The following is a 16,785-nucleotide window of genomic DNA, read 5'->3' on the forward strand; positions in this document are numbered from 1 at the left end:
TCGACTTAAAAAAAAGGCTTTACTATGGAACTATACAAATACATATATATATATATATATATATATATATATATATATAAAAGATATCCAAATTTAAAAAATATATATGCATCTCGTCACATCATAAAAACTTGAGAAAAGAGTTCATGTTAGCATTTAAACGACTTCCTTCAAAGATATTGCATGGAAATGACTTGATTTTGTACCCCCTTGAACTTAGAGATCCCAATTGAAATTTATTTAAAGCAAGCTCTAAGATCTTTGCAATTTCATCTTCGATTTGAAGAAAGGCTTGGGGCACCTGGTTCGGCCACTTGGGTATGCAGCCAGTCGATGGTTCAAATCTCAAAAGGGAAATAAAAAAATGACCTTGAGGGTTTTATGCCGAGGGTGAGCGAGAAAGTCTTTTTCCAGACATAACACATTTGCAACGGAAATTTTATCTTACTGCTAGAAGTCTAATCAAATTAGCGCATAATTTTAGATATATAAGATTGCCCATTCTTCCACTAATGAACTGTGACAGAGATTCTTTCTCGTATCAATGGCCCACCACCTTATTGCCATTTTTAAACCTGAACTTGCAATCTTAGTTACTAAGACGCCATGTCCAACCACGTGTTCGAAGCTGGTTGGATAGACTCGCACTTTCCATAGAATCCTCTCAACCACTCAGGCTTTGTAAATTATTCACACAAGTCGACATATCCACATAGATAACGCGATATTTTCAAGATTTGAGTCTTATTGAAAGATAGAAAGCATGCTGCGTTCTTCTTATGAGGCCGAGTCACGAAAATATCGTGCACCGGCGTTTTTCAAGGGCCGCTTTTAAAATATCGGAGGACGTGCCACCGCCGAGAACAAGGGCAAATTAGTCAATTGTTTTTACAGTAACTAAATTTGTCAAATAGAACAAGGGCGAAAAAGCGGTGCGAATTTATCAACACGAGAAAGAGTAACAGAGAACAAGAAAATGACAAGAAACACAATCAAAGTGACTACCAAAAAAAAAAAAAGAAGAGAAAAGCCACCAAGAATTTGCTTGACGGATATGCCCTTGCGTTTTCGGTGAAAATCCTCACCCGGTCCTCAGCAAAAAGACGCTGAGCTCTTGCCCGCCGGTGCCGTCCGGGTTGATGAGGTGGTACGACTCGGAATCAGCGGAGCCGACGACTCGGCGGAACCCGGCTCGCATGTACATGACTTCGCCGTCCTCCGACGGGATGACGCCGGCGCCTACGGACGTCGACTGTACGGTCTTGAGGATGAGACGGTCCTTCTCGGATACCCTCCTTTTCACGGCGTAGCCGAGCCGTCGGCCGTTGCAGAACGTGGTCCAGACCGGTACGGAGTGAAGAGGCGGGTCGGCGCCGGACTCGGACTGGGGTCCGTCCCGGCGCCGGTCCGTCTCCAGTGCAATCCGCACGATCCCGGAGTGCATCTCCTTGGCGAGGAGCTTCGTGGGGATGGCGAGGTCGAGGAGGAGGGGAGGGGTGGTGGCGAGTCGGTCCTGCTGGAGGCAGAGGCTGACGTGGCCCCGGCGGTGGCCGTAGAAAGTGCCGGTGACGGTGGTGCCGGAGATGGAGGGGCGGTCGTCGGCCGTGGCGTCGGAGGAGGAGCCCGTGGTGGTGGGGCGGCGGGTGCGGGAGCGGTGGCGGCGGTGGTCGTGGTGGTGGAGCAGCATTGGATTAGAGAGAACCGGAGGAGGTGGGAGATGGAGCTGGGGGGCGGCGGTTTCTTGGAGGGGGTGTGGGGAACAAGGGTCTGCGACGAGTCCTCCGTCGCTGTGGTAACGGTGCTAATGCTCGAGCGGCCGCAGAGCGTCGGCGGCATCTTCATGCCAAGCATAGAACAGACAGAGGGTGAGAGAGACAGAGAGAGAGAGACTCCTTTTATAGAACAGGAGGAAGAACAACCAACCTCTGTAAGAGCGCGCGAGCGGGAGAGACAGAGAAAAGATTCCTCAAGAAAGAAGCAAATTTCTGAACAGATTCAGAGGCAGGGGGAGAGAGAAAGGACCAAAGACTTTTTTAGAGAGACAGAGTCCGTTGGGAATCTCCTCTGAGCTCTGCGCAGAGGGTTTTTGGGATTCAAAGAAAGAAACAAAGAGGGAGAGAGAGCGCAGAAGATTACTCAACGTCCTCCTCCTTGTGCTATATGTTGTGTATCTTGTGAAGAAGGGGAAGAGCGCAGACGAGGAAAGAGAGATCAATTCGTACAGGCTGGCTGCAGACGGTCTGAAATTTATGCCTCAGGAAGAGAGAGAAGGAAGATATAGAGATGTTTCACTGTCGAGCCGTTCGCTGCCTGACCTGCTTTTCCGCCAAAGTTCCTTTTTATTTCATCCCATAACTATTTTTATTTTTAAAACACTTTTTTAATAAATCCCACAATTACCACCACTCTCTCTCTCCCCTTGCCTGGCATGGTTACAGGTTAGCTGAAAGTGAAATGAAAAGCCTAGCCTTTTGGTTGGACCGTTGATGTCTCGCTTTCTTCCAGTATTCATCAACTGAGAATATATATATATATATATATATATATATAGAGAGAGAGAGAGAGAGAGAGTTTTATATATATATATATATATATATAACTTCATTTCTAGAATTCAACTCTCTCTCTCTCTCTTTCTCTCTCTCTCTCTCTCTCTCTATATATATATATATATATAATCTCAATTAAAAAAACATGTGATACACTTGAGTCTGTATATTGCTTTTTGTTCTCTAGAGCATGAGGAGAGAGTGTCTATACCATTAAAACTGGGGACCGACTGCCAACCAGCCATAAATTGATCTGTTCATGTTATATTAGAAGAAAATGAAAATAATTGAATCTGCTCTCTCTATGATATATATAATCAAATGATATCTCTTACTCATGAAGAAAAACCTTGGTCCTCTTAATTTGGTCTAAACAAACTTTATGAAGCTTATAATAAGGTATAATTTGAGGGGAAAATGGATTATTTTGACAAAATGTACTATTTTTGTAATAAATATTGATGCCGGGGCCGTATTGTTAGCTGAATAGTACAATAAAATCGAGTCATATCACCCTACTGCTATATATATATATATAGGCTTTTTAGAACTCGGTCCAGCTATTTTGAGCTTAGTCTAATTACTGGTGCATGTTTGACATGGACATTGCACACGGTAGATATAATTCGAAGAACTCAAAAGAAATCTACGAATGTTTTATATATATATATATATATATATATAAGTATTTATTTATATTTACATGTTTGTGGAGAGAGAAAGATTTTCCTTGGCATAAAAAAAAAAGCAAGCAAATTGTTATAAGCAATCCCGTACGTGTCTTTTCGGCGTGCATTTATGGCTCTATTAAACGAGGAAAAATTCGTACAAGGGACAACAGCTTTTGCCCGTATCCCATAAACAGCCTCGTGTCGAAGTCCAAAGATGTGAGCCACTACTACAGTTAAAATGGGGGCATGTAGCATTACAATAAGGGGGTTCCACCCAGTGTCGCAACAATCAGATCTTGAATACAGCCGGTCAGCATGTTAATCTGGTGAATTGTTTCATTCAGCTAAATTAATTGTAAACCAAAAAAAGACACTATTATAGTTCAAATATATATATAGTGAGAGAGAGAGATTGATATATATATAATTATATATATTAACTTGAATTGATTAAATGTTTGGTTTTTACAAACCTCTCTCTCTCCCTATAGTAACTATTTTTTAGATTTTAGGTCATAAAAACAGCCTGATTCAAAGCATATTTTAAATCAAAATAGCTTTTATAAATATATTAAGATGTTTGTCTTTTATTTAAAATAATTTTTAAGCAAACAATTAAAGGGTCTGGTTTTTATCCCTGAGCTAAGTGTTTGGTTTTAACTAATCCCTCTCTCTCTCTCTCTCTCTCTCTCTCTCTATATATATATATATATATATATATATATATATATATAATACTTGGTTCCATGATAATTTAACTTGAATTGTTTGTTGGTCATTAAATTAAATTGCTCTGCCACCAGATTTGATTTGAATAGTCCGATCTTACACTACAGGGTTCTGCAATAGTTTCAACATGAAAGTTAAGCTCCAAGATATATGAGTATAAAAGAATATTTAGATATATTGGTTTTATTGGCTTTCTTGCATGGAATCAGAAGATTTGACGTTTATACAAGTTTGGAGGGGAACTTACGATCTGGTTGCAAAAAGTTTATTAGATCAAAATATTTTAAGTATTTCTTTAAAGTACTGAGAAATATTCACATGCTCGAAATAAATATAAAGATCTTTGTTGTTGTACGATAATATAATATATTACTGCTGCCACGTGTCAACTTTTAAATATTTTGAAAGTAATTTAATTTTTTTATAATTTTACATACTATTTGTTTTAAGAAATTAATGTTTTTAATCTAATCATTATTTTTTGTCATGTATCCTTTTATTAATAAAATAAATTAGAGAAACTTATTATGAAACCATCCAACCATTAGCATACTAATTGTGAGAGACTTCCCAATGTTGGTGAATTACAAATAGCTGCTTAGGTTAACAAATAATTCACAAAGGTCTAACAACTAGAGTGTTGGACATTTACTATTTGTTCGCTAGAATTAAACTAACAACTAAACTCTTATCTGGATCGTCAATCAATCATGCTCATCGGTTCAAATTAGGCCTGTGCATTGGGCCGGAAAAAACCTGGTCCGATTCGGTCGGTTTATGATTAAAAAAATATTTTTTAATTTTTTTTGTTTTAATATTATATATTTATTATTAACAAATATATTTTATATTTAAAAAACTATTTTCTAATTAAAATTTTATTTTTTTATTTTTAAACAGGCCGAACCCAGGCCAAGCTGACGGCCCAATGGGCCGAAACTTACCGGGCCTAGCCCGGCCCAACACCCTTAATTCAAATCCTAACTTTTAACCTTACGGGCCTCTCCGACCCAATACCCACCCTTAATTCAAATCCTAACTTTTAGATGCTAAAAATTAGGTGGTACATTGTAAATATGCCATCATTGTGAACCCATATAGTAAAACATGAAAAATAAACCGTAATAAATTAATGTGGTCGCGAGATTTTGAAAATGTCGATATTTTAACTTTGTCATTACCCTGCTTAGGCTCCCTACTCTAAAAAGATGCACACTCAACCTAAGCCCATATTAAAACAGTTCAATTTCTTTTTCTCTAATCTTTTGTAACTTCTTTATCAAGCCACGCATGTGCATCTAGCATTTACACGTAGTTGATCTCTATGTCATCCATTTTTTTCTGCTTTAAGATAATTTTTTCCTTTTTTTTTTCTTTTGCTTTTTCAATATCATCCTTCCATCCACTTTTGACCAGTGAGAAAGGCGTCGGAACAATAGTTGTACTTGGATTCCAAAAAGAAGCACAACGCTATATTGCCATCGCTTTATTTTGGAAGATGACATTTGATTGAGCGATGATAACTCTTGTGGTCCATTAATAATATCAGTGTTTATCCCTTTAATTTTAGACTCAATCATCCTTCGTATAATCACCGACAAGTAATATTCACGTTTACAAAGGCTAGTTAGTTGTATATTGGTATTTTCAAACGTCAGTTTCATGTATTTTTCATTTTTTTGCTGAATGTTTACATGGAGGAAACGTCCTTTAATGTGTAAGTCATACTCTTATATTCCGATGTTGTGTTTGCCATTTGTTTGCAGGTCAGAAGAGTTGCGCACTAGAACATGACAGTGATCTAAAGATTTAAACTTCAAACCCTTTAGTTATGAGTTTCCGTTCGCTTGGTTGCGGTAGCTACACCTTTTGAGGCACTTTTTTTTTTCATTTTATTGATAGAAACTGCAATGCATCTAGAAGCTTCATCTTTTGCTCGAGGAGTGAAAATGTTCCCCCGCTCGCATGATCTTTGACATGCATTATGGGTAGATATGAGAATTGAACCAATGACTGACCGTTTATTAACCATTGATTGGTTATTCATTTGCTTTCCACATTCCGTGAACAGCCCAGAAAGGTATTTCGAGAATCGATATGATTTTATCTTATTCTTTTCTAAGGTTCGCCAAACCCCTCGGGGGCTGCCTTTTTTTCCAAAAAACATTGAGCAATTTTGGTTGATAGACCAATGCAATGCAATGGAGGTCTTATTAACGTTTCAAAAAACACAAAGTCCCATCGTTTCAATTTTATCGGATGTCCCCAAAAAAACAAACACAATGGCGGTCTGACGGTCTGAGTAAAAACCAAGGGAAGTATAAACGAAGGCTGATGGTTTAGAACAAGTCCATCCAAATATGGATTGTAAAATCATGCAGCTAAATATATTATTGTGGTGTTTATATATATATATATATATATAAACAAAAGGGAGCGGTGGAAGTGCGCTAGCAACGTAGTCTCGTGAAAATTCGTTCCTGAACCGAATCGGCCAATTCAGTGACTCTTGTGATTGTGAATTGGTCGAAAATATTTAAAAAGGTATTTCAAAAATAAATTAAAACATGTAAAGTTAATGAAAATAAAAAATTTAAGAGGGCGAACAAATTGAAGCAGATACGTGGTACAATGGGCAGGATATGGCGCAATTTTACATTAAATGAATATCTATATATTTGTATATATACATAAATATATATGTTATATAACTTGACCAGCCATTGCCAACAAAAGATTAGCCAAGGAAAAAAGAAGAGAGAGAGAGAGAGTACGTATGGCATCCATAATGAGGTTAAATTAATTCTCCTCATATCATATTGAGGTCAATGATAGAATCAAATTTCTGCTTTATTTTAAACGAATATATTTTAAAATCATATTAGAGCATTAATAGTTGAATTAAGCATAGTATTTTTAAGTGTCTAAATTTTTGTCCTCGTTGAAATGTTTTAATTTTGTCTACTGTTATCATTGTCTACCAATTCAAGTACTTAAAAATCTTACGAGTTTTAGGTAAGCGAGATGTTAATAACCCACCATTTGAAAAACAGGATCCAAAGTGCTTCTCCCCCTTCTTTCAATTCCTCGAACTATATTAGAGGTTGACAACCCACATTTTAGTTTTTTTTTAAAAAAAAAACACATATAAGAATAAAAGCAGAGATATATCATCAAAATGCACTCAACCCTAATAGCTATGTTGGCTCCCTATAAACTGAATGAAAGTATATAGACAGTTTTCAACATGAAAAAAAAAAAATTCTGAACTTGTAAGTCATAAGATCTAAGTTGAGATCCATGCTTTAGTCGTTTTTACTAAAATTAAGGCTCATATATAAAAATTTCTAATAGATTCATTTTGTAAACTAAAAATATGAAAAAAAAAATTGAAACTTGAGGACGTATTGATGGAAATTCCTTCGTATTATACTTAAAATGCACGACGACAAAGAAAAATGTTGTAATTATGTTTCAAAAAGACGACAAACTGCAACTTGCAGTCATTATCGCAAAATTCCAGAAAGAAAAGGGCGGTGTTGATTATGAAAAAGTTCACCAGAACAAGAAATTTTGTGTCCCTTCTCCATGGAAGCTACCTTTGAAACGCCCCACAAGTGTCTATGGACCAAACCGTTAAAATCTTCTTCCTGTCCACATGGACGCTAAGACGTGTAAGTTGCAGAGACTTCATGGCTCCGAATCTTACTACTGATGACCGAACACCAACTTCGCTTTCTCTGATTCTCGTTCTCACTCTCTCTCTTATATATGCATCTTTACCTCTGATCACTTTGTCACTGACCTCGTTTCACTCTCGGTGATCTCCCTGTCTTCAATGGCTGACACAATGACTCGGCGCTTCACTCTGCTCTTCACCTTGATTCTGGCTCTTTTGTGTATGAGCTCCCTCTCTCATGCACAAGCCGACCACCACCGTCACCGCCACCAGTTTCATTCTCAGCCGCCACCAACAATTCACGGGTTCTCCCCACCGGGCATGGGCCGAATGACGCCACTACCTTCCGAGAACTACCAACCAAAGAATCCGTCACCACCGTCGCCGGCTGGCGTCAGGGTGCCATATAAGTACCTGCACCCGCAGTACCAGTCGATGCCACCGCCGCCCGACCACCGGCGAATCCCTCCATGGCGTACTGGTCAGGGTGGTGCTGTGAAGAAGCCCTGAAGGAGTCGGTGCACTTTATAACGTGCATGGGCTCAGCCTGGAGCTGTGGCCACGTTCTTCTGATGAGTCAGTATCAGGACGAGCGGTGTTCGAGCTTCAGTCGAAGCTGCTAGTTTTCTTAGCTTCGCTGTTAGATTTGGCCGCCTTCATTGTAGAGTCTTTTCTTTCTCCTGTGTCTGTAAGTCTTCTCTTGCGTCTGTATATGAATAAGAGCGTGATGATCCGTAGAACATATTCTATCAGAATTTGATATGAAATGATCCAAAGCATCTAAGCATGGTTAAAACGCAGAAGAAGCACACATTATGTAGTGACATGACAGGAGCGTAGCCGCCATACCGCCAGTGGCGGAAACAGAAAAGCCAAGGACACTAAGTTTGCCTTGGATTACTGCAAGTTTGAGATCGTGGTTTTCAAGTCCCAAAAACGATCCCATTTCAAATCTATTCTTTCTACTTTAATGTGTGGATTTGAAATCCTCCTTAGGAGATGCGGCATCAGGCCGGCCAGCCCAACTAGATACAGAGTTGGGTTAGGCTGGCCCACACCCAAAACCTGGGTTCAAGTTTGGCCAGACCATTAAAACCTGAGTTCGAACCTGGTTAGATTAAATAAAAAATAATAATATAAAATAATATATAAATATAATTAATTGTAATAAAATATTATATATATATATATATAATAAATATTAAAAAAACATTATCAGACCCAACCGGGTCAACCCTATAAATTATCGAGTCTATCCTGTACCCTTTTTTCGGGGCCCAAGCCCAAGTGGGGCCAGGTATTGGGTACCTGCCGACAGCTTGGTCTGGTGTTGATACAAATGTGGATTTCAGTTATCATGGATTTAAGATCCTCTCTAATATGAGATCCATGAAGAATCAAACACAACCTAATTGTTTAAGTTTCGAACTTTAAGTATAAATAAGTTAACAAAAATTAAGAAACTATTAATATAAAAATAAAAAAAATAAGGCCATTTTGTGGGCTAGTGTGGGCCATGGCCCACATCTTGCGCCTGCTTATGCAATGCAAAGCAAGAATTTTCATGTGAGGCAGCTCTCGTGGGCTTTCATAGTTTTCAAAAAGCCGTTGATACATATCTTTTTGGAAAGCAACGCTTACTTCAAAATTTGTAAAAGGTTGGGGATTTATAAATCCTAAGGTTGGATCTGGTGATCAGATTCCTGCTCCAGTACTACGCGAATCTGACTTTTATCAAGGTTTGGTTTGCATCTGAAATCGAGTTTAAATTTAAATTTCAAGTTTAAATCGAACTTAAAACTTATATCTGGATGCATGCGAACGTTAATCTTCAAGAGGGCTCTGCTGGTAGTGTAGGAGCTGCTCATGGACGTCACCAGGTCCCCCTGCTGGAAAGGTTGAAGGCTTTAGCCCACCTTTTCAATCCGAAGAGGCCATGGTAAATCTACAGTTAACATCTTCCTTCTAGTTCGATGAATGAGACCTAACTTTCCTGTCATTTATCTCTAATGGCCAAGAGCCCTACTGGGTTCAATTCACTCTGATATAAGAGGCAAATGGGTCCGTTCCAGATCAAACTGGACCCACTTAATCAGCTCGCGTATACATAAGGTTTCAAAAGGCATCTGTTCTTTGGCCAACCTGGATTCATTTGGACACATATAAGTCTTTCATAAAACCATCTAAACCCACAGAGTTTAATAAGATTGCTACAGATCCTTGTAGATATGATCTTTTTTCTAAGTACAGACTGGCTGGGTCCCTACCTGTCTTCATAACTGATTGGCTCGAGCGAAAAGCTGACCCTTTAGCTCTTAAAAGCAGATAACATTTCCTAGTTCTATAAGCGTGAAGGGCTCCGCAGATGTAGGTCCACAGACTTAGATCTATGATTTGGTTATGATCTTTTTTAAGCTGAAGGAGGTCAAGAGTTCACTTCTCTTGACATAATTTATCTAACCCTATCTTGCCAATCAGCATTGTTCAGTCAAAAGCACTCCAAAGTAGTACCAGAGAATGTCGGATCCAGATCCACATGTAAGCACCACTATTGAATATCAGGGCTCTGAGTATCCATCTTCTGTTTAATCTACTAGGTCCGCATTGTTTTATTGCTCCTAAAAATTTACTTGCACCAAAATGTATATTTTCCTTCTCAACTGACTACTTATATGGCAAGCATGACACCTAATTTAATTTGAAGGAGATAAGAGAGGTATACACAGGCTCCGAAACATAAGTTATGACCTTTTGAGTTTTTTAACAAAGATAGGTTCCCTTAAATAAACAATAAAAAAAAAAAAGTGATCTGGTGGAACTGACCCGAACCGATCCCATTCAGAACTTAACCCAAGTTGTTATTTAATTTGGACAGTGACAGGGTTCATACTCATTTCATACCATCTCCATAATACATTTTCGTTTTAAGCTCGAGCCAAGTTTTGTGGAATTATGTCATCTTTCACCTATAGCTTAACATGGGGATACTAATTGAGCAAGATTGGCATTTGGTCTGGGTATCAAATCAGTTCGCATTACACAAACCAGACGCAAGGCATTAAAGTTAGATTCATAATGTGCCAAAATCTAATATATATATATATATATATATCGACTGGACATAAACTAAAATCTTAACCTAAGCCAGACATCTACCAAAAATCAGATATGCACCGGAAGCTAGGCAGGCAAATTAGAAGTCAAAACCAGCATGGCCACGTTTCCTGCTGTCAAAAACAACTCATTCGGTAGTGTGAAGGAACACAAACAAGCATTTAATCTACTGAAGATTTTTATTGCCGAAGATTTTTTTTTTTTTTACCCCTTGAGTTCCCCCTTACTTCTTTAAGCCATGAAAAACAATAGTTTACAGGATTACATTTTCCTCCATGGCAGATATACGGTGCTCATAGGCTGCTTGCTTGTACAGGACCCCAAGTATTAACCTTCTTCAACTTGAAGGTCATCATTCCCACTGCCAACTCACCTTGGATCTACGGAAGAACCTCAACCAATTCGACATCATCAAGTATTTTTCCTGCAAAAACAAATCTTTTAACTGTAGTGAACAGTAATTCCTCACTGGCAGCCACTCCATCGAGCCCAATCAACAAACTGCATTCCACCATATATATTGTTGGCAAATCGCACTCCAACAGTAAAAGCCAACGCAACAGGAGGGACTTGTCGAGCCAGCGGCGACCCCTCAACCACACGTTCTAGGCCATTCACTATCTGATAACGAGTGTTAGAAGAGACTGCAAGGAAGACACCTGTAACATCCCAAGTAGCCATATTAGCATTTCAAACACAAATTATTTTTCAGGGACAAGTAGAGGAACATGTCTTAATGTGCACTAGAATGGAAAAGGAGAGCATGAATGCCAGAGAAGAGAATATTAAAGACGACCATATCAGTCAGCGATTCCTATGACATTAACACAAGAAAATAGAATAAATGAGATTGAAGAGTAATAAGGACACATACCCCAAAGAGCTGCACTTTTGACAAGAGGTGGTACAGGTATGTCATGTTCAGATGATTTAATTTGCCTGATAAGAGGAAAATGACATTCAGTGACAGGCCATCATTTCAAATCAAAGCCATAACCTACAAGGAACGATCAAAGTAAACACCAAGAAGGCTTTTATGCTTCTTAAGGTACTAATGACAAGTCGGCTTGCTGGGTTTAAATACATCTCATCGTCCACATTTTTGCCTTGATCAACGAAAACTAAGTAAACCTTCCTGCAGATTTTGCCTCCTCTCTTCATATAACAAATCATTAAATCATTCTATATAGTTTTTTAGTGCATTTAATTTTTTGCAATGAGTTTATAATTCATAAGCTTCTACACAATCTGACATTATTATAGTCACGTGTAACTACCCAGCAAAATTTGAACCTTAATCATGTCACATGATGTCTAGATTTTATTGGAAGATTAGGCTGCATTAGAAGCGGCTTAAAATCCTAAGCAGCGCTCAAATAACTGGTGGACCTAGATTTCAATCTCAACCAAGGGATTAGCCAGGACTTTGATTTCCTTGGATGTTTGCCTATTTATGACATACAAGAGCTACTTCCATAGTTCGCAATTAATTTGCAATAATTTCTGAAATTCCATTGGAACAACTGAATGGAATAATGTACCCCCACAGAAAATTATAAAATTTCATTAGCTTGAATCTCATAGTCCATATAAACAATACAGACCATACTAACATGATAAGCAGTAAAACATATACTTGACGGCATAAACAAAGGACAAAGATATCCTGATTTTGATGCTATAAAACATAAAACAGATTCATACCGTTTGGCAGTCATGATCATATTTGCAATGCCTTGGCCAATAATTCCACATACAAATCCAACTGATGCATACATCACTCCCTGCATTAATTGTATATAAACAGGATATTACTTCCAAACAATTGAATCAGCCCTAAAGTATGTCAAAAATAGTGAAATACAAGCATCTAAGAACATATGATTCCTGATGAGTGGAACATAGCATGAAGCCAAAAGACGAAAGACGAGCAGAAAAAAGGAGATGATGACAGACAAATAAAAAGCAATATAAACAAAAAGAAAAGGAGGCACACAAACGGCACCTTGTAAAAGAATGTGCCGATCCTTTGTTGGACTGAAAATCTACACCCAGGTCTTTCAGCCTCAAAAACACTGCATAAGAAGGAATAAGAAGCAATCTGTTAAGGAATAAGAAGCAATTTGTTAAGATACTGTACTTCAATATGCAAGCGAAGGTGAATTAGTCCAAGAATCCACAATATAAAAAATGTGAGAAAACTAACAAGATCAACATAACCAGAATGCGGACTAATAGAAGTAAACAAAAGTATCATTTTATTTGGATATAGTTGTTCATCTCCAACAAATTCACAAATAATCTTACACATATTTGGATGACTTATTGGTACAAATGCTGACAGATTGTAACCCTAATATTTCCCAGTCAACACAAATAGATAAAACAAGGTATGGCAGTTTTTCCTGTTATATAAAATAATGAATAAACAACTCAATGGTCAGCCACTCTAACAATGACACTTGTACCACCAAATTGTTGGTGTTATAAAAGTTGTAGCCTTGCTGACCTAATATATGTTTCTTACTTAAAAATAATCATAAAATCACATCTACAATGTCATACTACAAAAAAGAAAGAACACTTTATTTTGTGATCCATTGTTGTCTGGATTTGTCACAAACATTGTCATTTTTAAAAAGATACATATCGCATTAAAGCCAGGAAAATGAGATAAAATGGAAAAAAAAAAGAGATAGCTTAGAGAAAAAACCAAAGGAAAAATATTGTGCTTTTTTCACATTTCATATATATATACATACATACATACATATATATATATATATATGAGATTGCTTTTAATATTTTTTTATTAATGTTTGTGTAAGAATATTACTATAAAAAAGTCAATTATTCTTTATATTTTTTTAGTTTTGGAATTCCAAAAGTTGCCCCAAAAAAACAAACTTCCTGATTAATACTTGAGAAAAACATTGCCAATACATCCCGGGAAAGATATTCATGTCAATGTTACATATACACAAACACACACGCTGAGAGAGAGAAACACACGCACAACTAACAACAATTTTTACAATCTGTTGCACTATGCTCTGGCTTAAAAGGCAAAGGTTATCATCTTCAGAGTAATTGACACTTTGCACTTGATGCTTTCAATGTGGCACAAGGCACATGCTAGAGTCTGGACTTACTTTTAATTAGACATATTAGAATCCTAAGTTGTATTATGTTGATAGGCCTGGTAATAGCACTTTCATCTCACGTGTCATTATCAATATGGTCATGAATGGTATTTGGAGATGCTCACATACCATTTACATTTACAGTAGATCACTGAACATTATTGTTACATTATGCTTCCCATACCAGACACCACCAGGCAGTCAGATAGATACCATAAAGAAAGGCTAAATGCCATGTTAAGGTCACAGTCCCCATTATAAAAAGCGAACCTCATCTGCCTCTTTCATCAAACAATATGGTATATTAAGTTCTATCAATATACTAGACAAAGATCAGGCCAAAGATGTCAATGAATCAGGTTTGGATCTCAAACCCAAATCTTAATGATCAGCTTGAGTAAAACACGTAGGTCCTCACTTCTCAATAACGAGGTCTAGGTTTCTGTTATCCCAATTAAAACTTTTTGTTGGCATCTGAACTAAGACTGGATGGATAAACATGCTCAAAAACATATGAAATACATCCAATTAACTAAATACTGAATTTCTTATTGTATCTTTTCACCTGATTCTAATCCAAACTTGAACATGACTAGAATACAACCAATCAGGATAGATTCCGACTCCAAACCTAGTCCGACTCTTTTACTTCCTTGGCTAAGTTTAAGCTGATTCTGCAGCCTGATATTGTTAATATGGTTAGCCTGGTCTCCAATTCAAACGATGAAACTCTAAAAGCATGTGCGACTCATGGAAGGTAACATGAGAACTAAAGCTTCAAACCTAAAAATACATATGACTACCATTCACTAATACATAGTCCATACTTGTAAAAAAAGGATGATGTAAGTTACAGGTTGAAACACATGATACGGACCTACTAGGCAGAGCTCCACAAGTACGTTGTATTCCACCAAGGAAACCTTTAGCCACAGGTGGTCGTCCGAAGCGAACATATGGTGCGAGCATACCAACAAGAGCAATATCAACTACGATACCAACCAGAAGATCGGCAAGATAAAGCTCGAATTCTTGCCAGAAGTCCTTTCCCCTCTTCTGAACTTCAGCAAACGTTGCACAAGAAGAGTCTATAACTATCTGTTTCAGGGAAATCATCAAAATCTCAAGTTACGCCTCCAACATTATATTGACCAGTAACATCATGCAGTCTATCATTCCATCAGCTGAGACTCGACATTAAGAACATAATACGACAAGCCTACCTCAGTTCCCACTTTGAATAGGAATGCAGGGTCTGCGAGCATCCTGTTTCGAAGCATTCCACAAGATTGAATTGCTCTACCAAGAGGCCAAACTGACCCCTATATTATAAAAAAGAAGTGTGAAGTTCAGTTAATGCTTGAGGAAAATAATCACCGTTAATAGCATTCGAGGAGGAGGAAAAACTAAAAAGTAGAAAAGTAGGCAAGAAAAACCAAAAAGTCACCTGCAGATCCAAGTATCTGGAAAGAATGATCTTACGGATGCCGACCGTCTTCGCTGCCTCCAACATGTCAGCAGGGAGAGTCGCTCCTCGGGCTTGAATTTCCCTCATCACCTCATCAAACTTCAGAATCGGCCCGAATTCTTCCATATCCTCGTCACCCTTGTCAAATTCCCCACCATCGCCATCATCCCTTCCGCCCCCTCCTCCACTTCCCTCTCCACCATCACCACCCACACCGCCAAATGAGCCTCCACCATGCCCATTGTCAACCTCCAGCTTTTTCTGCAACACTATTTGTTCATCCTTCACCATAAATCCGTCAGAAGATGAAGCACCTTCAACCTTCTTAGGGGTCACCACATCTACTGCTTCTTTCTGCACGCTCATTTCGCTCCTCACACTAAAACTCTGAACCCGAACCCTGGACCTGCACTCCTGTCCTGAAACTAAAGTTACTCCATTCTGCATGCGTCTAAATCCCGCCGGTAAGCTAAATCCTAGCAAATTAAATTCCCGATTGCTCTGTAAGCTCCCGAATTCGGCTGAAGCCAACCCGAACCTCAGTGAAGAAACCGCCATTAATCAGGACTCAGAAACACGATCCAAATCACAACCTTCTTGAAGGATTCCTGTTTGGTAACGCCACACACTATCCACAGCCCACAGAATCAATATAACAAAAGGAAACAACCTCGAGTTAAGTCGACGGATAACCTAGAACGATCAACGGAAACTAATGTCTCGTAAATGACGACCCGTAGCACTATATAGCCTACAGCTAGCTTTCAACCACTCGAGGAAAAATGCAGCAGCCGAGTGGAAAATAACCGAGTTTTCAGATGGACAGAGTGAGAAAGAACGTTCGTTTCCCTGGTATTCCCGCGTCGGTCCCTCGGCTAAGGCGTAACAAAAGGCGCTGGAGATTCTCCTCGATTCCGGAAAATGAGAATGGCAGAAAACCCAGTCCGGCTGCTATTGCGCCGTCGGATCCACAACTTGACAGCAGAAAAAGTAGGCAGTCAAATTCGCCGGAGATCCGATTCCCACTCTCAAGGAGAAAGGGGCTTCGCCGGGAAACCGCTAGGATATCTGGTTCGAGACGAGAGGCGGCCTCCAGTCCCCAATCTCGAAGAAGGCGGGGAAGGGCACGCCGTATAAGTAGGGAAGATCTTCAGTTAGGGTCTCCTTCTTTATGCTTAATTACAGAAAAGCGCCGTCACATTCCTAGCTTTTTATGACTACCACCTGACGCCGAAAAAAAAAATCGTTATTGCTTAAAAGGCAACATTTTTTATCTTTTTCGCATGTTCCTTTTTATTTATAATATTTATTAGTTTCGATAAAAAATAATGGACATTGCTGCTGTTCTTCTCAATTTCACTGAGCTCTTTCTTGAATCCGATGAAAGGTAACCTTCTCGTTTGACAATTCACAAAATTGTGAGGACTGTCTT

The 16,785-nt window shown here is 38.6% G+C and overlaps 2 protein-coding genes across 2 annotated transcripts; both read right to left on the reverse strand.

The window, feature by feature from the left end:
- Window positions 1–911: 911 nt before the first annotated feature.
- On the reverse strand, window positions 912–2,296 carry LOC116254068 (protein MIZU-KUSSEI 1-like). The gene is made up of 2 exons (XM_031629132.2): window positions 1,924–2,296; window positions 912–1,836 (listed from the first exon to the last, which is right to left on the reverse strand). Exon 2 carries the CDS (start codon window positions 1,685–1,687, stop codon window positions 1,082–1,084), a length of 606 nt encoding a protein of 201 aa, XP_031484992.1. The 5' UTR covers window positions 1,688–1,836; window positions 1,924–2,296; the 3' UTR covers window positions 912–1,081.
- An 8,606-nt stretch (window positions 2,297–10,902) lies between these two features.
- LOC116255112 (protein RETICULATA-RELATED 1, chloroplastic-like) lies at window positions 10,903–16,454 on the reverse strand. The gene is made up of 7 exons (XM_031630870.1): window positions 15,333–16,454; window positions 15,109–15,207; window positions 14,763–14,983; window positions 12,748–12,817; window positions 12,447–12,526; window positions 11,617–11,681; window positions 10,903–11,401 (listed from the first exon to the last, which is right to left on the reverse strand). The coding sequence occupies exons 1-7, from the start codon at window positions 15,909–15,911 to the stop codon at window positions 11,208–11,210; spliced, it is 1,308 nt and encodes a 435-aa protein (XP_031486730.1). The 5' UTR covers window positions 15,912–16,454; the 3' UTR covers window positions 10,903–11,207.
- Between the last annotated feature and the right edge of the window lie 331 nt (window positions 16,455–16,785).

This window comes from Nymphaea colorata, chromosome 5 (assembly GCF_008831285.2).
Source record: "Nymphaea colorata isolate Beijing-Zhang1983 chromosome 5, ASM883128v2, whole genome shotgun sequence".
In the NCBI taxonomy this organism is placed as follows: Eukaryota; Viridiplantae; Streptophyta; class Magnoliopsida; order Nymphaeales; family Nymphaeaceae; genus Nymphaea; species Nymphaea colorata.

Coding starts and splice junctions, on each gene's coding strand:
- LOC116254068 (XM_031629132.2), bottom strand. CDS start 1,687: ATGCTGCTCCACCACCACGACCACCGCCGCCACCGCTCCCGCACCCGC.
- LOC116255112 (XM_031630870.1), bottom strand. CDS start 15,911: ATGGCGGTTTCTTCACTGAGGTTCGGGTTGGCTTCAGCCGAATTCGGG. Junction 14,984..15,108: donor TATTCAAAGTGGGAACTGAG/GTAGGCTTGTCG, acceptor TCCCTGAAACAG/ATAGTTATAGACTCTTCTTG. Junction 12,818..14,762: donor TGTGGAGCTCTGCCTAGTAG/GTCCGTATCATG, acceptor CTTCTTATGCAG/TGTTTTTGAGGCTGAAAGAC.